We start from the raw sequence: 26,803 nt of genomic DNA on the forward strand, positions 1-26,803 counted from the left end.
AAGGATTTTAAATTCTTGTCGACGTCAACTTCGCATTCTGACTCCTTTCTCCATTCTAGATTTCTGTACAGAAACCTAGAATGGAGAAATGTCGAACTTTATGCACCCAGTGACAACACGAATTGCTGAAACGGCATTGTATGAATGGATAGTTCAACCTATCTGGTATTGAAAATTTGATTGAAAACTAACTAGTTTATTCCGTTGAAGAGACTCGGTGGGTCTTTGTATGCCTGAGTTTTGCAATAAACTCCTTCATATTTTCCGCATGAATTCTCGTGATTTTGGAAGAGGGAATCGATTCTTTAAGTACTGGAATTACATAGTTGTAATTCCTGTGCTGGTTTTCCAGTATTGAGCACTGGAATTGTATAGTTTCTAAATGAATTTCTGGAAATGCTATTTCTGTCATTGAATACAAACAAATTTAATCATACGAGCATGGAACGTTTTTTACTAAAATCAGAGTAGGAGTCAAAATATCAAAAAAAAAACATTCAAGCCTTTCATATCTTCATAATGTTGTTATTTATATTTCTCAAATGTCATAGAATAGCGAACTACGCAGTAAACACATTTTGTTTATTCTGTTATGAAGTTTTACCGCATACTATAGAACCACGATTAGTTTAATGTCGACATGGGAAGAATAGAAAATATTTCGTCGTGACCAAGTATCTGTAGGTATTCTTTTAAACTTCGAAATTGAGAAGCACACTTCGCTATCGATATTTCAAGATGATTTCGATTTGCTGCCATATCGTCCTCCTTAAAAGTACACTGAGTTCGTCACTCGTTTGAATATTCTTCGGTGTGAATGCCTAACAGACAGGACGAATTCTTAAAAACCCCTTCATCTGACGTCGTAGTTGTTGATGTCAAAAGGAGTGAATAAGGTTTTTTCCATCTTACAGAACAACATCAAATTGTTCCTCACACACACACACACACACACTGAATGACCACTTCATTACGTACATCTATCTATTAGCGAGTAGCTTTGTCTTTAGTCTTCAGAATATTTGAATGTTTTTGAAGCCAGCAGCGCTCTTTAAACTCTCGCTGCCTCTTTGGGTCTCCTCCTCACAAAGTTTTTGTGGGGAGGAGTTTAAAACTTTAAAGTTGCATAACCAGAAAAATAATGCTGGAATGTGTTTATGATCAAGATTTCATCTCGAATTGTTCTCTTTTTAATTCTGTCCTTTTTTTTTTGTAGGTGGGTGTTCATAAAGCAGCACAGCATATGCATGGTGAGGTGGGAGGAATACTGAGTAGTGTTAATCATCACACCCATCCATAACCAAAAAAAAAAAAGATAGTGTTAATAATAAACCTCGTGCCATTCATGGCCTGCATGCTTCCGGTTGAGAACACGCAGTTCTGCTGGGACGATCAAATTCCAGAGATTTGCCAGTAAAACATAAAGTAGTTGAAGAAAAAGGGAAAAAAAACTTTGGGGAGGTGAGGAACTTGAGCGCAATGAAGTACCAGTTTGGGCAACCGGATGCTTTTACCACAATTATGGCCATTTCAAAGCACCCTTAAAATGAAAGTAGAATTAACTGCCACACTTTGTTCTGCTAAGTGCTATACGCACTTACGACTTTTGACAGTTTTAACACCTTCTTTCAATTCCATTGCACGCTCTCTGACTATCGCAAGAGCTTTTGTTTTTGTTGCGAATTGAGATCTCTTTCTCTCTGTCTCTCTCTCTCCATGCACACAAATCTGTCTCTTTCTTGCTTTCTCCATTTTTATTCGTCAAACGAAATGGCAGCTTCTTTATTTCAGTGGGGGGAAAGTTGCCTCAGGCTTTTAGTAGCAACCTCTTCTGTCAGCCCACTGATAAAAATAAGCAATCTGCAAGTCGTCGCCATGACAACACAAGTGTACATTTGTTCCTATAGGATTTCTGCCTACCTTTATACACAGACTGTACGCGACAGCTTCATGTTGCTAAGGGCTTTTGCCACAACCAGAAAATGTAAAACCTTTGTTTACTAGTAGAAATTGAAACGTCTCTCTTTAGTCCTGAGTATCATATTGGTCGATGCGCAAACCAGAAAAGCCACCTGTCTCGTTCCCTATTTACATTAATAAATAGTGAGATGGGAATATCAACGGATTACGAAATACGCGTACAATCGGTGGCTCAGAAATTTCAGGACTGATTTTTCTTTTAACAATGATGAAGCTCAGCTGAATCTGTTAACAGCGAATTAGAACTAATTTTTTGGACTTTAATGCAAGTTTGGATGCGTCAGTTCGAGTTGCTGAGGAACGAAGAACGAAAGTGGACAAGCAATGAGTGACCATTAAATTTTCATTGAAGTTGGTAAAAATGCAACGGAATATATCAGACTTGCATTTCTGCAGAGTTATCGCATTTCGATGGTACTTTTAAATTATTTGACACTAGCCATGCACTGTTGAGGGGAAGGGCTTGATGTTATATACACTAAATGGATATTCATTTATTTATATATACATTTTCATGAATATTCCTTAAAGTGCTTTCCAGAGCTGCTTCACATCTTCGGCACGATGTATCAGTGCAGATGGTGGCTACTTTGAAGGAAAGAAATGTCGCTAATTCGCGAGTATCTTGTATATCGGTGTGTTTTTTATGTACACTTAATACAGGTTGATCCAAAAGTCTGTAAAAAGATACTGAACATTTTATGGAAAGGAAAAATATAATGTCGTATGCAAGGAAAAAAACAACATTGTCCTACTGTGTGACCTTTCTTTCTTCTTGCATAATTTAGGTGTTAGAAATGTCCACCACCAATTTACCTACACGTTGTCACTCGGTAGTACGTTTGAAATACAACGTAAACTAGCCAGGATTGCTTTTTTAATATTTGGTAATGTTTCTTTAGATTGTTTTCAAAGGTATAAATCTTCTGAGATACCACGATCCCCAAACACTGAGCAATCTCAGGAATTGCAATGTGAGACTCCTAACTTTTGCATCGTATCTTATAAACTGAATAAATAATAATAAGACTGAAGACAGGTCACATACATATAACATTAAATAGTGCATGAATATAATAAAATACAAAATTACAAAGGACTATTATAAAGAACTCTATAGCAAAGTGGCGTACTAAATAGTAAGTTAAACAATGTTACATGATATTATAAAATAAATATAGCACGAGAACTATATACGCATTATATAGAGCATTACTTGAGCTCAAATACAGGTGTCAATGATCAGTGGTCACGAGATAAACAGGAACACAGAGAATGCTCAGATAAGTGGGCTCAATCTTGGCCATCAATTTCAGAGTAGGAGTAACGTCATAGAAGTCGAAAATATTGCTTAGAGCAGCGGTCCTCAAAGCATAAGTGGCCATCGCTAGTAGGATGAGCATGATGGAGCTGATATAGCATTGCCATCCTCTGAGGCGTTTTTAACGAAACCAATGGCTTCCGTAAAAGCAGGCAATATCAGAATCACTGGAAGGCCAACTAAGCACTGCCTGTCTATAGGCACGATCAGTCGCAAACATTTTCAAGTCTGCATCATGGATTTCAATCCTGGGAGAGCATCTGATACGGTAGACCTCTATTAGAGAGATGTTCAGGGACATTTCAGAAAGGAATGCATTAAATTACACGAGGTACATTCTCGTGTAAAAATATTCCAAAAGAAATATTGTGATTCGTAAAGAATCGGAAGAAAGTTAAAAAATAAAAAGAAGTGAGCATCTGAAATACATATTAATGCTGAGATGCCACATGGAACGATGCTGAAAGTAACTCAGAAGTAAAACGCGGAGAAATTCTAGAGAATAATCCAGTTGAATAATACCTCAAAGTGGCCAAGTTAACAGAACTGAAAACAGAAACGGGAACACAATAGGAAGTTCGCTGTCGCCCGAATGCTTTAATATACACTGAGTATCAACTTTATTAGGTTACCTAATAGTAAGTAGGTCTCCCTTAGCCTGTATTCGTGGTGGCATGGACTCAACGAATTGCCAAAAGTGCTTTAGGGATGCTGGTCCACGTTAACTCATTTTTTTTCCACAGTTGTTGTAAATTGGATTGTTTCAGGACTCTACTCCAAACAGCTTTTCTTTAATTTATAATTAGTACCCTCCGTAAAAAGTCACTAATATCGAATGGCAGTAAACGCTTCTTCCAGGAAGTGAAACAGAAACTTATTTCATTTATTTCATTTCATCTGGTCAATTCTATAAATAAATATTTCATGTCTACAAATGCGAAGAAGCCTAGATTTTTATCCATTTTCTTGGGCTTGGAAATTTTGAGATATTAATGGTATAAATTGAAGAGGGCGCCGTTATGTCTAGCTGACAAAGACTTCGCATTATTTTTAAAGGAACATAAATGTACAATGATAATCAACATCAAAATAAACACTAAAAATAGCTACAGAATGAAGAATAAACTGAAAGAATAGCGCAGAACGATCAATTTAAGAAATAATCTAATGCTTATTTTCTAAAGAAATTTAAAATATGCATAATTATTCAATTACAACTACTGTAATTCTGGCTACTAGTTTTGTAATTTTTCCAGTTCCTAAAATGTAAAAAAAAAATTCATTCTGTTTTGAGGCGAATGTGATATGATTGTATATTATTATATGCTTTTTAAAATGTATGTACTCGTAACTTAGTCTATTAAAATATATTAAATACTTGTATAATATACACCAAAATCTTTCTTTTAAACTAAAAAAAAATGCAATTATTGCGCAGACAAAATTATAATTAATCTATTATATCCGTGGTGAATATCTCTCTTTCTCAATTTTATTACAAAAGGAATCGCGTCAAAACTTGTTTGGCCTTTGAGTCATTCAAGTTCAAAGAACGTTCCGGACAGGGGGATTAAACAAATCATTATACAGATTTCTATATACCGCATTAAAATATGCTCGTCATCGATCATTTACCATCCCCTGTATTGAACTATGAGGTTAAGATCCTAAAATGGAAATTAAAAATAGCAAAAAGTTCTTGCAGTATTATTTTGCTAATAAATTACTTTTTTATTCAAAAAGAGATTAATAATACGTATTTTACGTGATAGCTTTCATGATTGCTTTCACAACCATACCCCGTCTCCAAAAAATAAAATAAATAATAATAATAATCTCCGAGATTTTAAAAAGGTGGCAACTCTAATGTATTTCACCCATTCAGCTTCATGTGATAATCTAAACTTTTCCTTACTGTGTAAATATGTTGTTCTGTTATTAAGCCTACAACAAACTGATAACGCTTCGTCTCTTTCAGATGATAAAAATGATGATCACCGTAGTCACTGTGTTTACCCTCTGCTGGCTTCCCCTTAATACTCTGATAGTGGTAGCTGACCAAGATGAGCGCGTGTGGCAGTTCAAGGACATCATCTATGTCTGGTTCGTGTGCCATTGGCTGGCAATGAGTCACGCATCTTACAACCCTATCATCTACTGCTGGATGAACTCCAAATTCCGAGACGGATTCCGTCAGTTCTTTTGCCGACTCGTCAGAGCTCGTTCGCATCACTACTATCGGAAGGACAGCGGCAGCGCGAGGCGATTCCACACCTGCACAACTTACTCCAGCGTTCGAACGATCAGCCTTCGCGGGTCGAATTCCCTCACCAAGACGCATCCATTGCAGAAGGACAGTTTTACACGGGCAAAAGGAGAAGAGAAGAAACCGATGGCTGACATCGCCGGCAAAAAACGTCTCGAGGAGAACGGGACATCTGATTCTAATATTTAATGGAAATTTTAGCTGGTATCGAGACGAAAGGTCAAAAGTTATGTTCGAGGTTTACTACAAAATGACAAGACTGACTTCGTGGCGACTACAATTTATAAAACATTAACTAATTTATTCATCTTCTCATATTTGTACTTTTTTTTCTCTCTCTATTTGTAAAGTTTGTCTCTGCATCACTTCATATTTATGAAGCACTTGTCCAGTCAGTCGACGTACTTTGATCCTCTAACGTGGTCAATAACAATATGGTTAAAGGAAAAAAACCATTAACCACATTGCTTTCACAAAGAAACCGGTTAACACAGTTGGCCAATATATATATATACAAAACTGACCATCTTCGGGGCCTCCTTTTGCTAACTCTTAATTGTGAAATCGATTCGTTGTGAACCACTTCCCAACTGAAGAACTTATTGTGAACCACCAGTTGTCTACGATGGCACCGACGTGATAAAATAGTGTCACGTTGCTGAAAACAGGTGCCATGTTTCCACGCACACATCTGTATTATGACGAGAAGTTGTATGAAATTAATTTATTAAACAGCTGTCACCAAGATGGTAGCTAAGCCTTCTATATTCTTGAAATAATCTTATAAAAGGACATCTGTATTTTATCTCCACAAATTTGTTTGTGGCAACATGTTTCCTGCCTCCAAATAAATTATTGTATTTATTGTATCCAATCAGATTTTATTTCGATATACCACAACTTCCAATTTCCTTATATTCTAGAATCGAGAATCTGTATGTATCACTGGTATGGTACTTAAAATGAGACACGGCGTATCGTTGAAACCTCCAATTCTAAAAGGCCCTTACAACTGATTGTATTACTGATAAAATTGGAACGTACCCAAAGTTGCTCTGCAAAATGACAATACTTTCCTCGTGGTAGCGCAAGGGTTATGATCGTTGTGTAGAGAAGGCCCACACAACGCCTGGGCTCGAATTTCGCCCATATTGGAGAAAATTTTAAAGATTTGTTTAAAGATGGAATTCCACTCTACAGAAATTCGTGGTTTTTCATCCACTAAACTGATCATGGAATTTACAGTAAACAGACACAATACCCGACACAATAGCCTTAATTAATGGACTGTGGGGGGGAATAAAAGGAATTTTTTTAATTTTATTTTTTTTATTAATAATAATAATTCTTTATTAAATATTCCTTATTTGTTCTGTTCCCTTATAACTATATAGACCTCTTTATTCTCACACCCCCCACTTACACATCTGACTTTGCTTCACAGGAGAATTCCAGGTTCAAGGGAACTCCTCAATTATGTATAATTCCCTTCGGAAAGGCTGAGTGTTCAGGAATAACAAACTCACTAATTAATAAACAACAAAGTTTATTTACATATATAAATATATATATGTAAATATGATATACAAAGTTAAATCAAAGATACCTTGCATATATTATTCTTATTAGTGTTTCCCTTCACTAGCTAATCTGAGTTGAACATTATATGAAAACACTTCATTCATTCTTCTTACCCTAACTCCCTCCTAACACTTATACATTCACTATACCTATTTCACTTACTCCTGGATACAATTCTGTTTCATATATTAACAATCAAATATGCTACTTTCATCATTATACTCTGTGTTCTCACCACTCTGTTACAATATACTTGTAAACCAATCTTAACCTTCCTAAAGTCTCTATTTGTTATTAGACTTTCAGATAAACCTACAAATCTTCATCAATACTAACACTATATTCAGAGTTGCTCACAACTCAGTTATCTTCATTAGAACATATTCAAAATTTCTCATATAAACCTCATTATCCTTCTAAGACATTATAATCATTTTAACAACAACTTAATCTATTACTCATCCTTCGTTTCCCTTGCATTTTACAATAACCTTTTTAAACATAATAACTCTGTTAGTATATATAAATTACTTCAGAGATAATTTATCTATCAATTTACTTCTAGTGCTACCCCCCCTTTTTTTTATTACTATACTGTTTCACTGACAGTCCTTGTTAACTTACAGTACTTAATACATATCTCACCTACTTCTATCTTTTTTCTTTCCTTTCCTTTCTGGGGAGGTTTCAAACTTACATTTTTGGCTCTATGAGGATCTCCTTCATCTGCTACACCTGAATTTGCTACAGATAATTCTCCGGAACTCTTGGCTGCATGGGTCTGGCGTCCTTTCTCCGTCTTATTCGGGCTACCTTCCAATCTCTGCTTCCTTCCTTCTCATCGAACTACTAATTCCGCATTTTCGCTCCTTCTCTCGAGCTACTAATTTTGCGGATTTCGCTCCTTCTCTCTCCACCTTATTAAAACTTATTCACAAAAAGAAAACTCACAGGGCATCTCACACTAACTCCTTCTCTACTCCACTTTTTACAGCTCATCCACAAGGAGATAGCTCATAGGGTGCCACCTTCGCTTCTTCGCTCCACCTTTTAAAAACTTTCTTATTAAATTAAGAAATATTTCACAGCGCTCGTTTGCGTACGGGTCACCACCCTTGCCTTTCTTCCGATAATGGATTAGACTAATTGCAAAACGACCAATTCTCTTGCCTTCCAATGATGGACAGGCTTATTCTCCTTACACTCCATAATTTCTAACACGACAAAAAACTCAACTGTCAACTGTTACCAACTCATATTTTGTACCACGACCAAACACTCAACTGTCCATGTTACTAACTCATTGTTACTTACACCGACGAAAAAACTCAACTGTCTGTCCTAACTCATTTCCCAAACGCCAACAAGAATCTAAACTTTGTCTCCCCTTAACTCATTTCCATACACACCGACATAAACTCAACTCAGGGTTCTGTGTCTCTATAATTTCTAACACGACAAAAAACTCAACTGTCTGTCCTAACTCATTTTCCCAAACGCCGACGAGAAAATAAATTTTGTCTCCCCCTAACTCATTTCCATAAACACCCACATGAATCTCAACTTTGGGTTCTGACTCCTCCTCTCCCTGTTCACTCGCTTTTTTCATCTCAACTACGTACCACCCCTTTGTGTCAGGCACGCCCTTGTTCTGAGTCTTAACCAATCTTTCTCATTTTATCAACTTCCACTCTGTCCTAATTCGCCCATGTTATTTTCTCAAGCTGATTCCTTATTGCTCGATCTAACTTCTTATTTTAAGAAATTTGTAAAATTTCTCAGGCTGTCTGTACCTTTGAAGTCAGCCGCTTATAGTTATACTTCAGCAGACTTATTTCACACGATCTACAAAACTTGCCATCACCGACAGCCAGACGCCAGTCTTAACTCTAATTCCAGCATTTGTCCCGTATTTACTTCCTGTCTCTTCTCCAGATGTCACTGATCAAGAAATGTCCCGACAGTACCATGGTCCACCGCACCATTGTTTTCCAGAGTTAACATCTATTACCAATAGCAGTTGCTACTCGTTTCCATTGTTTTGGTTTGTCCCTGTGTGCTGGGAACCGAAGGTCACCCCTATTGCCTTTCAGCTTACCGCTCCCCCTCTATAAACGTTGTCTAATTTAATCCCTTGTGAGTGACCTTAGTAATATTCTTGACTTGTAGGGTTTCACTCCCCCATATTGCTTTATTATAAGTTTTACTTTAAATTAATCTCACTTTTCAATAAAATATTATACTTGTAAGATTTTACATCTTACAGGACGTACCTTTTTTTTTTTTTTTGCTGAGACAATCTATGAAATCTCAGTATAATTCTGAAATTAATAAAGGGGCTCCTCAAATTCAATGATTGGAACCTCAAGATTATAAAACACTAGCGTATGTTAAGTCACATTCTGACGGTGTATGGTGGGTGACGATTAATTTGGCAAAATTAGCAGCTTTTGGACTGGTCCTTTTTTTGAATTGTTTTCATTTCATGCACAAGGAGTGCGTATTTTGGCATCGCAAATTATAAAACCGTATTTTGGCTTCCCTGTATCGTCAATTCATTTAATAATATCATTTTTATCAAATTCTTCTCGAGAAAATGTCTTGATGGAGACTTGATGTTTTTTCAAATTTTATTTCTTAATTTCATGACAGTTAATTATTATTTGTATGCCAATTTAAGTTCGTGTATTATAATTTAGTCTCCCACTATTTGAAAAGGGTTGTTTCGTAATAATAAATATTTAGGCAGCACTAGGAAATGCTGTTTTTATAAGCCATTTCTTCCACCAGACTGGAACACTCACCACCAACAGGATAAAATTAACAAAAGCGTTGGACATTGGGGGAAAAGTACAGTATTACGAAAACACAAAACGTTTTGGAAACTTTTCATCCAAGAGTCGCCATTCCTACTAACACCGTCTCGGTGGCGATAAAACTATGTACAAAGAAAGAAATAACCTACCTTCAAATCCTTGATATTGCAACCCATTATTGCCTACATTTCTATTTAGTCGTGTGAATAAGTATAACAGTACACAAAATCGATATTTCTTTTCGTAAATCGTAATTAGCTCTTTTATTACTACAGGAAAGAGAAAGAAAGAAAAAGAAACAGAGTGAGAGATTAAATTATTCGCTTGTGTTCCGTCTAGGACCACAAAAAAGTAAAGCTAATATACTTGTATCTGGACAAGGTTATTCTTAAAAAATTCCAAAACCATCTGGCGCTTTCTAATGGTACTACAACGTCTAATTAAGTCCATCTTTCAATAAAAACTCCCACATTATCAACTTCAGCAGGGCACAATTATATTTGCTCACTGCCTATTGTTGGTTGCTTTGAATAACATTCAACTATAGGCCCGATTATGGTTATTCATTCGTTCAAAGAGACCATTTTAAGTAAGCTACACGTACAATGGATATTCTGATTGTAATCTTTTAACCAAGATGAATTGTAACTTTTGTTAAACCTTCGTGCACTGATTGATCGCGTTACTTCAAGCTGCCACCTGAATAGAAGACACGGATCTTTGTGTGCGCGATTCCTCTTTATTTTAAACGCACCATACACTAAAATAATGTTTTATTCAAACCTATAACGGCGTTATTCTTTTCGCCTAAGGGGACAACGTGGCCTGGACTCATTATGTAATTCAGTCGCGCGGAGGATAAACATAATAGTGGTGGGAGAAAAGAAAGCACTAGAACCACTTTCTCCAATTCTTAAAAGTCAACAAGAAGTACACGAGTTTTCTTTTATACTGAAGTAGCCAAGAAAACTTTGGTCATTAGTTATGCGAGTATTAAGTTATGACTTCGGTTTCTCCGAAGGCTTGATGAAACTTGCACGAGCTTCATTTAGCGTCAAAGGCAGTGCTCATCACAAATTACATATTTTACTGCCCACTTTGCATGTTCTTGTCAACTGTTATAATATTTCATCGCTGTTACGTGTTCTTGTTAATGACAGATACTGACGTACATGCATCGACGTATGCAGACCTACAATTACTTCATTTTTCTTCTTTTCTAAGGCATAATTTTTAAAGATGTCGCTGCAGTCAATTTTTCTTGCAGGTTGCCTTTCGATGGGTGTGACAATCGTTCCTTTTCTTCTGTAAACCTCACGCTGTTCTTTATTTGCTGAAACTGCGGTCTGCCTCAGCAAGATCAGCGAAAACAATACAAATTTTGCCTACATTTTTTGTCAGTGCAACGATCATGGGCCATTGAACATCCAAAGAGCTGCTTCAGATACAATATTTCACTACCGAAGCTTTTAATCAAATCGGTTGGATATTTTTAATATTTTTTTTTCTTAAAAGAAGCTGAATTTATGACTTTGCAGCTTCGCAATTTGACCACTCATTTTTGAAGGTAGGTTTCCTTCGAAGATTAGAAGATACTTTTTCTTTCTAGTTATGCTAAATCTGTTGGTGACTCGATCCGTTCCTCCCCACTCTTCCATAGTTGGATTCTCCGAATATGGAGTTTTGATGCCAAAGAAATCTAGCACAGCAGAAACTTAATTTCGTTTCTATTGTCTTCATGTCCGTCTGTCAGTTAAAATGTAACAACTCGACAATCTCTGGATGGATTTTCTTGAAATTTTATATTTAAGCTTTTTAGAAATATTTGTCGAGCCATTCCAAATTTCATTAAAATCAAATCAACCTGACAATTATTATTTCTTTGTCTGTCCGTCCGCATGTAATAAATCGACTCCCATTGCATAAATTTTTATGAAATTATATATTTGAGCTTTTTAGGAAGATTTGCCGAGTCATTCCAAATTTCATTATATTTGGAGCAATATATATATATTTTTTTTATTCGTGTTACCTAGGCTATTCATATACCGTATATTGTAGCTGAAGCCAGGGGCGGGCCGTCCTGGGGTTGAAAGAGGTGCACTACCCCCGGGCGCAAACGTTCAAGGGGGCACCTACAAACCTGAAACTTGCACACACATACGAAGAACATTTTAAAGGGCGCAAAATTTCAATTGCCAACCGAGCGCCATATACCCTAGGAACACCCCTGGCTGAAGCACTAGATATTGTTTTGTGAGGGAGGGATATATTTTAATTTTATTTTATTATCTATTTTTATTATATATCTCACAGAATCACAGAAGACTTTTATTAAGTGCCCTCACACCTATCAAGGCCCACCTTTTGCCACCTGACTGCTATACTCTGTATATATATCACAGAAGATTCTCAAGATCTTGAGGGTAATTTCTTTTGATTCCCCTTAATCAGTGACCAGGACTCAAATTTAAAACAAAACATGAAATTTATTACATATACAACTGAATTAGAAAGCATACAGTACAGTCCTAATATACAACGTTGACTCAGAGATACTTTGCATATATTATTCTAATTACAGATTCCATTTACTAGTTATTCTGATTTGACAATTATATAAAAAAACACCTGATTCATTCTACTTTCGTTATTCCTCAACTAACTCCTAACTCTTGTACATTCACTATACCTATTTCACTTACTCCTGGATACAATTCTGTTTCATCTATTAACAATCAAATATGCTACATTCGTCATTCAGCTCTGTGTAATTTCTGCACTGTCCGACTTACTTTTCTCACTCTCCATCTCCACGACCACCCCTTTAGCCACTTTAGCCACTCTTACTCTTGCCATTGGAGGAATGAATGAGCAGTATGGCGGATGCGCAGAAACTAAATATTCTGTTCACGCATATGAAACTTGAGAAGCTCGATTTTGTTATTAGTTTATTTAATATACGAATCTTGAATTTATTATTTTCTTATTGTATTAATCATAGCAAAAACACGAAACGTGTATTATCTTTCAATTGTTATTAAAATCCAGGAGGAATAAGTAAAGCGCATAACAAAGATGTTGACTACTTAGTACGATCTGAAATACGTGTTGCTATTTGTTATTTTATTAAATCACAGATCTGTGAAGTACGCGTTGCATTTAAAATTTTCATGAAATCTGGAATGATTCCAGAAATATTTTTGAAATAAATTAACGTACGAAGCGCGTTACATTTCAGGCCTGTTCGACTTTTATTTTTTAAATTAATTGAACTGTCTTCCTTTTTATGTCATTAACAGAAGTGAAAAGAAATAACTAATTATCGTGTTACTGATTAACTAAAATATATAAAAGTAATTATTTTCACTTTGCTACGTATTTCACATTTTAATTTTCCCTCCAAGTTTCTGTAATACTTTTTTTTTATTTCTTCCTGTTTTTTTTAAATAATAAACTCTGCTAACTCAATTCGTACATTATGCAAATTCTCGGGTTTGTTTGTTTGTTTTTAATATGACGGAGTTAAAACCTTCTTTTCAATTTTTCTAATTAAGTAATGGACTTTCCTAACTAATTTAAATAACGAAGATGTCAGGAAAAACAAAGAGGATGCCACATTTGCTCTTCCTTCAAGACTCAAATTATTGTTTAATGGATTTTTACTGGGCAATTCATACAGAAATAAATTAGACGCACACTTTTAAGCCATCCAAAGGTACTTTCAAAATTTCTTTTCTTACACTTGGAAGGATATTCGTTTGATATTTGATATCGCCACATCTTAAGCTCTGGAGACGATATTCCAATTCTACTTATCTATTTAAATGTTTATCCCCTACATCCTACTGGAAGCACAATTTTGCTGTATCCAAGTTTATCCCTACCCACAAACACCCTTGTCTCTTATCGCTGCTTTTTCGATTACCACTTGCGTTACCATGACTACCCAGAAAAATTTACCATTACATTTTAAACTCGTATATCCGACTATTGGTTAATCAATTATTTCGCAATTCAGTTAAATCCATAGCTGTCTTCTGGTCAAAGCAAGCAAGCTTTTCTCTTCTTTTTTTTTAATTTAGATTTTAACTCTCAAAAAATAAAACAACAACTACTCTCCTTTCCTCCTCACAGTTTGTTGGGGAGGTGTTTCTTTCTGGTACCAAGCAAGCTCGACGCTTCTTAACTTTGGTGATCGGACGGGAAACGAAATATTAAGTCAAGTGGGACATTCGGTTGATACTGGAATTCGATGGATTTTATTTACGATAACGGCGCTATATATGATTATTTCATTTTCCTTCTGGAGTAGAATTCCTTCCTTTTGAAAAATCTGAAACGAATGGAGAAAGGTTAAGCTTTTTCTAAACAAACCAGGAAAGAATCATCTTTCTGGTTTTCACTGAGAATTGATTAAAATCGATTTTGTATCTTTGTCTGAAGACACAACGTCGATTCGTTGTAAAATTGATCTTAAATCAATTTAAAGGCGAATTTTAATATACAAATAACAAAGAAAGATCCTGATTGGGAGTGGAAGCTGTTTTCCTGCCCTCCCGACTTCATTTGGGAATTCATTTTCCATTTCTACAAACTTGGTTAAGAAGTGGGAAATACACTTTAAAATAACTTAATTATGAACTTGTTGCTAAGAGTTGAATGTTTGAGCTGAGTTAAATTTCAGTATTAGTTCCAGTAATTTGAATTACTGCAGTATAAAACAGAACAGCGTAAATGCATTTGCAGCACCTATTTTCAGGAGTTGGGGAGGATCTGTCTGCCTTTCTGAATTTTTAAAATTGGAGGAGGGCTGATGACATATATTTACTCTTTGCATTTTTTTTTTTTTTTTTTTTTTTTGTAACCATGTAGCACTCCCTTGTGTTGTACACCCACTCGCCCACCAATCTCATTGGTTTTTATTTATATATAACTTATACACTTGGTGGAGTTGAACAAAGCCGGTGGTGGAGGAAAGGGACTTTGGTATTACGATACGATCAGATATGAAGTTCGAGCATTGTAGACTGGTTGCAAGGAGGGCCCATGGCGATTTATCGAACAATCGCTAATAGATATAAGGACGTCATAATCCCATTATATAAGACTATTGGTAGACCACACTCGGAATACTGTGTTCAAGTACGGAGACCGCACCTAAAGAAAGACATTGTTCATCGTGAAAAGGTCCAGTCTTGGGGTTGAGCCAAGCCCAAGTTTACTCCAACTTTGTTGCATTTGTTGAATAATGTATATCTATCACTTTTTTATTCGTAATACATATAAGAATTGCAGTGGCACTTTTCTCTCTTTGTTGTCAGAGTAGCACCATACTGTGGTACTGTCTAAGATTAATGAAAATCAAAATAACGTTACTTTAATTCACTGTATTTATTTCTATTCATTGCCTAATTCGTTAATTTATTACAATGATTGAAAGAAATACTGTGATTTTAACATTCCTTTACACCCCAAAGATTTTAAAATTGATATATCACATATTATTCGATCTTGAAGCATTTCGTATGTTAATATTCGAATATATTGTTTGTTCTAATGTTAACTATTATAGTTCACTATAATAGTTAACAATAAATGCGCATTAAAGATTATGCGCCTTTCTGTTATACCGACTAATATTCTTTTGAGATGGAACAACGAAATGCCATTACAAATCATTGGCGAAGGCTCTCTTGGATCTGATCTTTACAATAACGAAACTTCTTTACTGTAAAGGTCACAATGTTCCCCAATCCTGTGCTGTAAAACTCCACCGTGGTTCTCCCCCAGGTCTTTACGCAACTTATCTAATAACTGGGCATGGTTCGATCGATCAAAAATTGACTTCCATGGGTATAATAAATAATCCCTATTGCTCTTGTGGAGAAATCGAGGACGGGAACCATTTACTGTACCTCTGCCAACTCTATGAGGACCTTCTTAGCATCTTTTACACTAGGATCCAAGACGTACCACAGGGATATGAACACTTGCTCATTACAGAACAGTGCTATCATGCGTTCACCAAATTTGCCCAAGATCTGATCTCAAGACGGAAGACCCTACCGCCTACTCATACTGCGACTCATGATGATGCCCAGACTTGAGCTAGCTGAATATCATATGGTTCAAAGGTTGTACACTGCCGAATATCTGCTAACCCCGATCTTATCGGGGTAGGATTTGCTAACCCTGTCTTTGGACAGAGTAAGATTGAACACTCGGCTTCCTTGCTGTGTGACTTTCTTCCCTTTCATGGGACTTGTTCCCTTCCCCTGGTGGACCTTGCTCCACTGAACTTGTATGGCTGCCTTCTCTACAGCCGATGCACTCTCTCCCAGCTTTATTCCCTTCTTGCACTATACCCCCGTGCTCTACTATAACTATTATTTTTAAAAATTTTTATTTATTATTTTATTTATTAATCTATTTATTATTATATATTTTTTTTTTACTTGGTCTCCGTTCAAGAAGCTCAGGCAACCCTGACGGAGACTTGCCAGAGAAAAATGGGCAGCCTGGCTACCTCCTAGTGGTGTTTGGCAACGTGGGGTCCCACTAGGTACCACGCGGCCAAATGCCAGGACACATAACAGAACCCAACACAAAACTACACATTCAACACCTTTCTGGCATTTACAGGAGTATGTACTGCATGTCTTCACAGCGTATATATGGTGCAGATGTGGGAAACTACAGGTGGTTCCTGACCCTAACACTATAACCATAAAAAAATCAACCGTCGGGTTCTTTGACTCTTGTACTCCTTACCACTCCTCGGAGTAGCGCACCTAACGATTTTGTTGTTTCACCACTGGATCTTAAGAAACTAAATCGAGTTTGAAATTGTACTGGAAGGCATAATACTTAAGAGCAGATAAAATTAAAAGGAATGCGAGCGAATCTCCAAAAGAATTTGGAGTTTCCAAATGTAATAAAACTTTGTATGAGATTGGAACAAACAGATAAAACTCCGTGTCAAAATATTGCGTAAAAAAGAAACAGCCTGAGGCTGCTTCAATTAAAGGGAATTGTTCTTTATTATTATTTTTATTTTAGATAACTCCCATCTCTGCGAGAGAATCATCGAACTACAAATCTTCATTGAATTGCTCTGAGATTTTAATCTTCGCCGTCCAATGATTTTTTCAGAGATATGGCATTTAATTGCTCTTAAGTACTGTTCCTTTCAGTGCAACATCAAATGTGTTCCAGTATTAATGATTGTGTTATGCATTGTGTTGAACTCGTATTTGATGGATAGTGATAAAGCATGCATGGATTGGATTAAGTATTGAAAAATCAGTGAAGCTGCAAGTCAATCGTTCAACAGTTCCTCAAATTTTAGGCGACACAGACAGATAACCAATTTATGGAACTGGACCGGATTCTGAAATCTTAAAATTTGGCTTAACTGAAAATTGTATGCTCCAGTTTCCTTCACTTTTGCGTTTAAAATTTATTGACCATTACTTATAGCATTGCATACACGATGACTCAAGTTTCTTTAATTATATAAAATATTCTTTCGTTGTGCATACTTTACTTGTTACGACTATACAGTGATTGTATAATAGCATTTTCACCTGAAGAAGGAGCGTAAAAAATGGGCTAGGAAACGTAGAAGCAGTAAATCTACAGTTTTTCATTTCGTGTAGTAAATGAGCAGTAAATAATAATCATGGCTGCGTTTAAAGGATACGCAGGAGCACGAGGCAGTGTTCATCGCTAATGAATAGCAATATTAAATAAAATCGCGAGGTTAATAACCATCGTAGTGAAAGTAAACGTGTATTAATTGAATGAAAATAGATTTATAAAAGAAGTTGGTTTTGCTTAATTTCTTTGGGTGTGAGGAAAATGATTTCCAGATTTTACCAACACACTTTTCTTCCTACTATCTTTTATACGTCTATTTTACTTTTTTTATAAACTGCTCACAATGTCCTCACTCCAAAAAAAAAAGAAGAAAAATCGAAATCGAGTTTTGCTATTGGGTTTCATTACTCACTTTTATCTGAGATTAGTTTTGTAGCCTTTCAGCAAACCCATGAATTATACAAACTCTACAAAGTTGACGTACCGCAACAGTAATCTAGAAACTCGTATGAAAGAATTTGACAACTTCCGGCAATGTGCAGATACGCTCCATTGGAAAACTCGGTTCAGTAAAGAAAAAATGTCACGTGCATTTTTCTGCATTATTTATGCATAGTTCAGGTAACACGGAGGAGGGATGAGGAAGAGCGATCGCTTGGAATTTGGCATTTTTCGTGCTTAAAAATGGGGCTTTTGACGGACTGCTCCTTTCTGTCTGATCTTAAACTGCCTTGCGCAGCTCACGTGATATGACATCTCCAAGTTGAAACTTCGTTCGAATCCCGATCCTGCGTGACTACAGTTAGAGGTTCTTTGGAAATAAAGTTGCGAGAGCGAGAGATAAATAGGTTTTATTTGTTCTTCTAGCCATGAGGATACCGTGCTTGTTTTCGTGACAAAATGTGAGGATACTTGACGTAGCACACACAGCACGAAGGAAATCGAAAAGAATCTGTGTACGTTTTCTTGTTATTTGGATGCAACGCTAGGAGTCGTTTGTAGGCAAACCTCTGACGACATCTGGACTGGAAACCTGCGGGCAAATTGGTGTCGAAGTAGGAACAGGGCTTGTCTTCTTTGCTAAAGCAGAAAAATCAAACAACACTGCTTTAACTAAATTATATTGCAATAACTGTTAATTGATTCGAATAAAATTAGTTTTTTTTTTTTAATTTCTTTGAGTGCGAGTGTAGTAATTTCAGTGTTCTACTAAATTAGTTTTCTTTCTACTTTGTATACTTAACTGCTAATATTTAGCTTCTATCTTATACTTTAAACTACTCAGAGTTCTCCACTAGAAAAAAATCGAGTTTTGCTATTCGGTTTCATTACATTATTCGCTTTTTATCTGAGATTAGTTTTGCACCCTTCAGCAAAACTAAGCTTCTGAAAGGAAGTTTTCTTTTTTTAATTAAGCAGAACTAACACTAAACCAAATTAGTTCTCAACTAATAAAAAGAAATACAGCGGAAAGTTACCTGTATGTTCCTATGATTATATAATTTATAATAAGTTATTAAATTGAATCCGTCTTTCTTAATACACCCTCCCTAATTACTTCTACAAGAGGAAGTAATGACTACCTCATCTCCTAACAACCGAGCCCTTATTATAAAGTTCGTGTTGATGTAATGATGTTAACCTTGCACTTTCATCTGCTCTAATAAAACGGGAATTATTTTTTAATCCGAGTTTGTGAAAGTTTCGTTCTTTTTTTTTACCCTCTCGAAACTGCTTTCCATCACCGAAATTTATGCGTGACCTTTTACGAACATTACATATTCTACAGAAGTTAAATGAACTGAAGGCCTGAAATCGCTTAGAAATTGCGTTCAAAGGGAAATGGGAGTTTTAATTCTTGGTAGGTGAAGCGTAAAAAATCTGTACTTCAGCTGAAAACTGATGATGAATTAGAATAAAGTGAGGTTAACCGGTGTTCTTGTTTATGCCAATTAAAAACTACCTTAAATGTTCAATAAAGTTATTTTAAAGTTTTCAGAGCTACGTTCCTCTCTTTCTTAGACGTGTATCATTATACGCACATTATGGAGCTGGCATACCTACCACTTTTGTAAATAGGAAAACCTGAAAACTTCTAATTCAGATCATCTTTCAGCTTTCCAGAACAACCTTTCTTCCAGATTAATTAATGCATGATCAGACAAGAAATTCAATAAATCATACTATAAAGTTATTTTCTTCGTTTACTTCATTTCATTCTACTTGTTGAATTACGTAGTATTGGAAGTCTTTGAACTCAAAAGCTTTCAACAACTAATGCTATCGAATGCACTTGGTCTTATTCACCAGTTCACGTAGTTTTTCATGTATTATGCCAAACGTGTGTTTAAATTGATTTTCAGTTTATGCAGACTGAAAACTCAGACTAAGGAAGATGGAATCCTTACTCCTTTCGTGTAGATCGGCCGATAGTTCCATTGAACAAGTGGCAAAACTAATACTTTCATGAAGGACTTTCTGTCAAATAATTCGGTGTATAACAGTGCTAAATGAAATATTTAGCGAACCTTCAGCATTCCAATCTGGTAAGCAAAAATATGGTGAACATGGTGTGGTTATTGATATATTTTGTTGAAAATTCCACAATCTGTAGGCTGCATTTTCTTTTATGGTGATTCCATTAAAAAGTCCCACTAGTGGATTGAAGGTTGGAAAAGCATAACTTGTTCACACCGAAGTTAAATTTTTTGTAGATATAATTTTCAGAAAACAAATGAAGGTTGGTTAATCCAAAAAACAGAAACAGCAGGAACTGAACCATGAACGGATGCTGACGTAAGTTTTGAAACCCGCATTACCTTTTTTAATGGTAACTGTTGGCATGATAGCACCGTCAATGGGTTGAGGAAACTTTACGAATGGATATGATCTCGGTGTTCAACTAGTGCGGACTAAAACAAACAAAAAGTAGTTAACTTCTTTATTTACGTAGTGTCTATGAAGGTTTCGCAGCTGTCACTCAAGTTACGTTTTAAAGTAAAGATCTACATTGGGAAAATAACTTAAGAATAACGCATACACTTGGGGTGGTTGAGCTAAAAGATGTAAATAAAGAAACAGACTCCAGTCTTTTGATGCAATCAGACAGGAAGGTTAGTGCGAGGTGTAAGCAAGCAGCCAGTAAAGCACACAGTGTCTTATCGATGATTTACTTGAGAAGGAGATTAATTCTCCAGTAAAAGAGATTAAATAAATAAATCTTTATTTGTCCCACCATGGAAAAGTCTTTCCACAGTAGCAGTAGTCATGCGATATTCACTTTATTGGCAAAGATTTCACATAATATTTACAAACACTACATTACACTTGTTTAGTGTAGTACAGAAAGTGCTGCTCCTCCATTTCCTTTACTCAAAAACTCCAAAGTATTATTGATTTAAAAACAATGATAAATATTGTGCAAATTTTTTTGCAACGGTTACTGTGGGAAGACTTTTCGATCACCCTGTACAAGCCAATGGTGAGAGTGAGTTAATGGCGAGGCCGCGTTTGGAATACTGTCAGGTTTCAAGACAGAATTTAAAAAATAATAATTGAGCTTCTTGTTAGAGAGATTACAAAATCCGTGAATTACACACTTTGCGTTTTTATAATTCTTTTTAACCGGACTGCCACGTTCATTCGGTAAAAAAAAGGAATGCTAAGTGTCTTCCTGGTATACACCTAGCTCACCAGTCTACCCCTTGCTTTCGCTGTCCTGGATGGCTTTCCTTGGCCAGTATCTACAATACGGCACTAACTTTGATCCTCTTCAGTGGCTGTTCACATATTGATGGTGAATCAGCTTTTGTATTTATGGTTGAGCTCAAATGCGAGATGAATACAAAGTTAAGTCAAATTTCTTACTGCGGACAGAACGTTAAGGCGCACAAAGTTACTTAAAAACAAAAAAAGCGCTAAAAATCTTGCACTCTAGTTTATGGCCTCCATTCTCCGAAAAGAGCAGGTTCTTGGGTAATTGGGAATAACTTAAGTTATTTACTTAAAAGAACTTACTCGCAAATTTCCGCCATTACAGTCTGAACATAATCGATGTCATTCACAACGAATGCCCACTGGTTTTTATCGTTGACAGCGGCTTTCGGATAAAACATCTTACTCAACTGACCGCACACCGATTCCTCCGATAGATCGTCCGGACCAATCTGCGTACGAGGATGTATTCCTGGTGCTCCGAATAACTCCTTGAATTCATCGGTTGAGAACTGGATGGCTTTCCTTATCGTGAGACTGAAAGTAAAAAAATAATAATAAATAAATAATAAAAAATACATGTACACACGCGAACAGTTCAAATACCGGTGACTCTGATGTTTTTATTTATTGATTTATTCGCTAAACTACCATAACAGATTTAAGTCAGTTACAGATGTTTTATTTTCGATCCATGAAAGCTGTGGATCTAAGCTTTCATGTTCATTTTCCCTAGTAGGAAACTAGTAGCAAATATATGCGAAAAGCTTTAAAAGTTTTACAAGCTTTAAAACATTTCACCTGCTGTGTCCAGTCTGAATCGAATAAGAAAATTCCAATATATTAAAAGAAATAAAATCGAAATGATCCGAACGGATGTTTTCCAAGTCATTCAACGCACGTCAATAGGACGCACACCCCGTTGCACAAGTTTTTATGAAAGCGTGGCACGTTTCCGTATGTTTCAAGTAGATCTGTACTCGAATTTCATGTAATTTGATTGCCGAGTTAATGCAGGTGGTGTCAACACGCGCAACTTTAACTCTGTTGGGAATTCAAGATAGCCGAAGAAACTAAATTTCATTCTGTAAAGAGTATTTACGCTTTTAAACCTCATTCCTAGCAAAAGTTTTTTTTTTTTTTTCGCTCTATGTTCACCAGCAATGATAACATTTTAGACGAATCAGATTTCTCTTCTTGGAACAACCATAACAGTTAACAATTTTGCCACAGCAATCTTTTAAGTCCATAACAAAGTCTTTTCGCTTTCATTTCGTGGTTGTTCCTCTTCTGCACATTTGTAAACTATAATCTGTACATCCATTTTAACTAAAACACGTGGCAGTCTGTTCCCATTTGTGGGTTTGATGTGGTCCTAAGACCTCCCTGAAACGTTTGTCTCTGTACATATTAGCCAACAACCCCCGCTCACTGAATTACTCTACTCCGAATTCCACAAACTAAGAGTTTCTGAATGGTACCTTTTCGAGAGATATTCCCATACTCTGTTCGCCCAAATGGTAGTTCAAGCCCTTCATTCCTTCCCAAATGCATCGGAACAGGGATGGTTGTCATCTATTCAAAGTTCAACTTTAAATTCGCTTAATGAATCCCCCAACATATACAGTGACCTTCCTCTACCTCTGTTCTTTGGATTAATCTTTCTCCGTATACTCCTTACCCGCGCGAGATTAATCTAAATTGATCCCAGTACTAAAACAAAAGTTTTATTAATAAGGTAATATGGACGTGAATTTTATTTCAAGAATTAAATTATTTCTCGGTGAACTGGCATATAACTCGTCCTGCAGATTATACACACATACAAGCATACATATATTAGTATTTCTATAGCTTTCCAAACTTGAAGCCAACCAGGTAGCACAGATTCGAAAACCTTATATGTTCCGTATTATCACAAAAAAATATTACACTAGAGGTGCGAAAAGGGTCCTTAATGCATGAGAATAATAAGTTTTAAATAGCGAGCACATATATGAAAATGTTTGACGGTAACACTTCGTCTCTTCTGGCGTTGTGCAAGGCTAGCAGTAAATTATAACTAAATAACGACTGGCCATGCCCCGTTCATTGTCCATCATATAAGGATCGAGTTCACTAAAAGTGAAATCACGTCCTGGTGAGCGAAGTGTTGTTAATCGAAGTAAATTGCTCTTTTGTGAACTGTGCCCAAACAGTAAAACTCCATAGATTTTTTGGTACACTCTTTCCGCTAGATTTGCTGCATCGACCTCGTGTTCCCTATGTGACGAGCTTTATCTGAAGAAGATTTCCGTGGAACGGACATAGCCAATCCTTTCCTACACACGCCACAACAACCTAATGGCCAAGTCTTTAATCATTCAGAACTTACGTTCAAAGATAACTGAAATGAGACTGACTTCGATAATTAAAATGCAGACTAAGAAAACTTACGTCCAGCAACACTTTTCTGCTGGAGGATTCTCACCCCCCCCGCCAAAACCAGGACTCAGATCCACTTCAAATATATGCTCTAACTCGGAGACTATCATCAGATAGCTCCATCCCTGGGCAAATGCTCGAATAGGCAGTCCCTGGAGATATATCCTAATTGCTTGGCTCGTGGCAAGAAATACAGGCATTCAATTATTAACCTACTGAAACCTCTCCTCCCACCCAGATGATTAGCTATTCTTCTTAGCGTGACTCCACGATCGGCTGCATCCATGTCACCGAGTTAGATGAACGGACTATGATTTTCACTTCAAATCAACCACAATACAGTTTTACAGTATTGATCCTTTACATGTAGTGTCAATGTTACTACGCTCACCAATCTGAATGAGTTTGTGTATAATAAAACAAACCCCGTGCTTTCTCTGTTATTGATCGCGAATTTTATTGTGTAAACTGAGTAAAAAGTTGAGCTAATCATTTATCATAATAAAATCTGACACCATTTTGTGTCTGATTTCAATATACAAAATATGGTGACCTTTTAACTGCGCCAAACAGTAGGAGAATAAAGCAAGCGTTAAAAATCAAACCTTCGAAATCCCGCATAAGGAGAGCTCAGTAGAAAAGTTTGCGAATCGCTGTAATTTTCACATTCGTGAAACACATTTAAGTTTGTAAGTGCGATAACGAGATCATTTACCGGCAGTCTGGTATACTAGTCACGTGACAGATAAAAATTATATTCGTACCAAACTGGCAGTAAATGATGTCAGTTGTCGAATCTACAAACTCAAGTGAAATTATCAGAAGGCGCTAATGCCATTAAGATAATTTGCCTCTCATATTCATTTAATACATTTTATCTGCAGAAGTCTGTGTTCAGGGGCCGATTTGCACATCGTGCGGTTGAAAAACCCGGAATAAGTTGTGGAAACAACCAATCTCCCTTAACCTGAGATCGGTTAACTACAGCTTCCATTGAAGAGGTCTTTAAAAATTCGTCGTTTCTGATGAGATTCGAACCCAGACTTATCCAAACGCGTAGCAGACGAGAGTGATTTCGGCTGATTTCGTTGCGAGAAAGCATGGCGAAACCTAACCTCTTAGCAAAACGTTATTCATCTGGCCCTAAAGGGATAAAGAGCAAAATCACGGCTTTTCTGTCTAAAGAAGCAATAAATTTTAAACACGATGTAAAGTACTTTTAAATTTAGTTAATACTCTTAATTTTTGCATACAGTATTATCTTTTTTTTAGCTTGCGGCAATAACGTGCTCTCACGGGGTCAAAACGAGAGTAGGAATTATAACGAAACAAAATAAATGCTCTTTGGGACTAACAAACATTTTTGCCCACAGCTTGGTTACAGAACGCGTTAATTTTCTAGTTTTTCTTTTTTTCGTTGCAAACACATTAAAAACCACTTCCTGCTAGAAGCTGAGTAATTCTCGTCTCTTGTTGTTTACTCTTCCCAGCAATTTTATCGCCTTCTCTGCTGAATCATTTTTTTTTTTTTTTACACATTTCCTGAAACGTGGTTCTCTCCTCAGGTTTCTGACTCTGCTTCACAAGCCGTTTGTTGTTAACGTTTCTCTTGCTGAGCAAGTGAATTTGTTTGGCAAGAACTTACAGTTTATACTGGTCTGTACTCAGTAACTTTTAGCGTCAATTTAGATCAGGTAAATAGAGTTCCTCGTGACATTGTAAGGACGAACATTCATTCGTTAACCTACATTACATTTATTTTATATAATAAAATTGCTTTTTTTTTAATTAAAGGCGCGTAGTTAGCAAAAACATTTGTTGAAAGCAGGGAAAGTGGGCAGTGGAAAGCACTGTTTCTATAAATACGGCGTTGGAAGGGTATACACCCACATTAGTATCCTGTTTTGCGGAGATGTAAATCACCTTAATAAAGCAGAAATACAGTATAGTTCTCCATTAAAGTAGTGCAATACCAAAGCCCTCGTGGGTTTGTTTGTTTGTTTATTTGGGGATTTTTTTGGCGCATGGGCGTCTATGGCCATAGTGCGCCAGCCCTCGTGGATAGCACAGTTGGTACACTGGACGGAAAATACCCCAGTTCGAATCCCGTTGATGACGAGAGGAATATTTATAGGTCTTTTTCACAATGTGGCTGAGTTAATCAGCATCAGGCGAGGGTAGCATGGTTTTTTCATCCAGCAAACAGAAAATCGACCTCAGAAACACGCAATTTACAGATAATATACACGGAGCAACATGGCCTTAATCGCTAATGCTTCTAAAACCCAACAATAACAGCAATACCAAGGCAACTCGTGGCGAAGGTGCCTCCCTAAAATGTGATCAGCGCACTAAGTAGCAAAGTTTACTCAGTGCTACGTATTACTCAGTGTTACTCACTGATATAGTGTGAATAAGTGTAAAATATAATAAATTTCATTAAATCCTGAGTCACTAGATTTCTACAAAAGTCACTAAAACATACAGTGGCGGACAAAAAAGCTGCATCACCTTAAAAAAAAGCAACATTTGTAGTGAAACGTATAAGATATTGTTTGATTACAGTCATTTTATTTGTCGCAAAGCAAAGGTATAGCGTCAGATAACGCTTCTATTGCATCAGCCGTTTCTATAAATACGGCGTTGGAAGGTATACACGCTTATTAGTGTCCTGTTTTGCGGAGGTTTAAGCTCCATATGTTCAGTTGACACAAAAAAAAAAAAAAAAAGTGTAGCTGTTGCTCTGTCCCACAAAGGGCTTTCTATGCGTGCTATCGCTGATAAAGAAAGCTGCCACCAGTCAACCAGTCAACAGTATCCCGGGTGCTGAAATTAAACCGTGAAATCGGTGATGTGAAGAGGAGACCTGGATCAGGCCGTAAGAGAGCGACTACGCCTTCCAAAGGTCGATATTTGAAACGACTATACTTTAGTAATCGCCATGCTAGTGCTCTGATCTAAAACTGGACTTTGAGATGGCCTCTGGTGTTGAAACGAGTGCACGAACTATCCAAAGACGGCTTTCGGAATGTGGTCTGCCTACCTATCGGCCCAAGAAGAAGAAGAAGAAGCGACTGGCTTCGGCTAAAACGCAAGTTT

At 36.5% G+C, this 26,803-nt stretch overlaps 2 protein-coding genes across 3 annotated transcripts in view; one reads left to right on the forward strand and one right to left on the reverse strand.

Annotated features, from left to right (window-relative positions):
• LOC150081571 (RYamide receptor-like) overlaps positions 1 to 6,441 on the forward strand; it is a 138,497-nt gene extending 132,056 nt beyond the window's left edge. The window contains exon 3 of one of the 2 annotated variants that reach the window (XM_090379412.1): positions 5,280 to 6,441. In XM_090379412.1, coding sequence (XP_090235538.1) covers positions 5,280 to 5,756 — 477 coding nt within the window. In that variant the 3' untranslated portion in view covers positions 5,757 to 6,441. The remainder of the gene's footprint in view (positions 1 to 5,279) is intronic. The other variant, XM_090379415.1, reaches the window with a different exon arrangement.
• An 11,960-nt stretch (positions 6,442 to 18,401) lies between these two features.
• The window catches only part of LOC150081573 (protein spaetzle-like), a 38,486-nt gene continuing 30,084 nt past the window's right edge, over positions 18,402 to 26,803 (reverse strand). The window contains exons 3-4 of the mRNA XM_090379418.1: positions 21,584 to 21,817; positions 18,402 to 18,646 (exon numbers count right to left, since the gene is read on the reverse strand). Coding sequence (XP_090235544.1) covers positions 18,430 to 18,646; positions 21,584 to 21,817 — 451 coding nt within the window. The 3' untranslated portion in view covers positions 18,402 to 18,429. The remainder of the gene's footprint in view (positions 18,647 to 21,583; positions 21,818 to 26,803) is intronic.

The sequence above is a fragment of the Mastigoproctus giganteus genome, chromosome 8 (genome assembly GCF_048544385.1).
Source record: "Mastigoproctus giganteus isolate SK-2022 chromosome 8, ASM4854438v1, whole genome shotgun sequence".
Lineage (NCBI taxonomy): Eukaryota > Metazoa > Arthropoda > Arachnida > Uropygi > Thelyphonidae > Mastigoproctus > Mastigoproctus giganteus.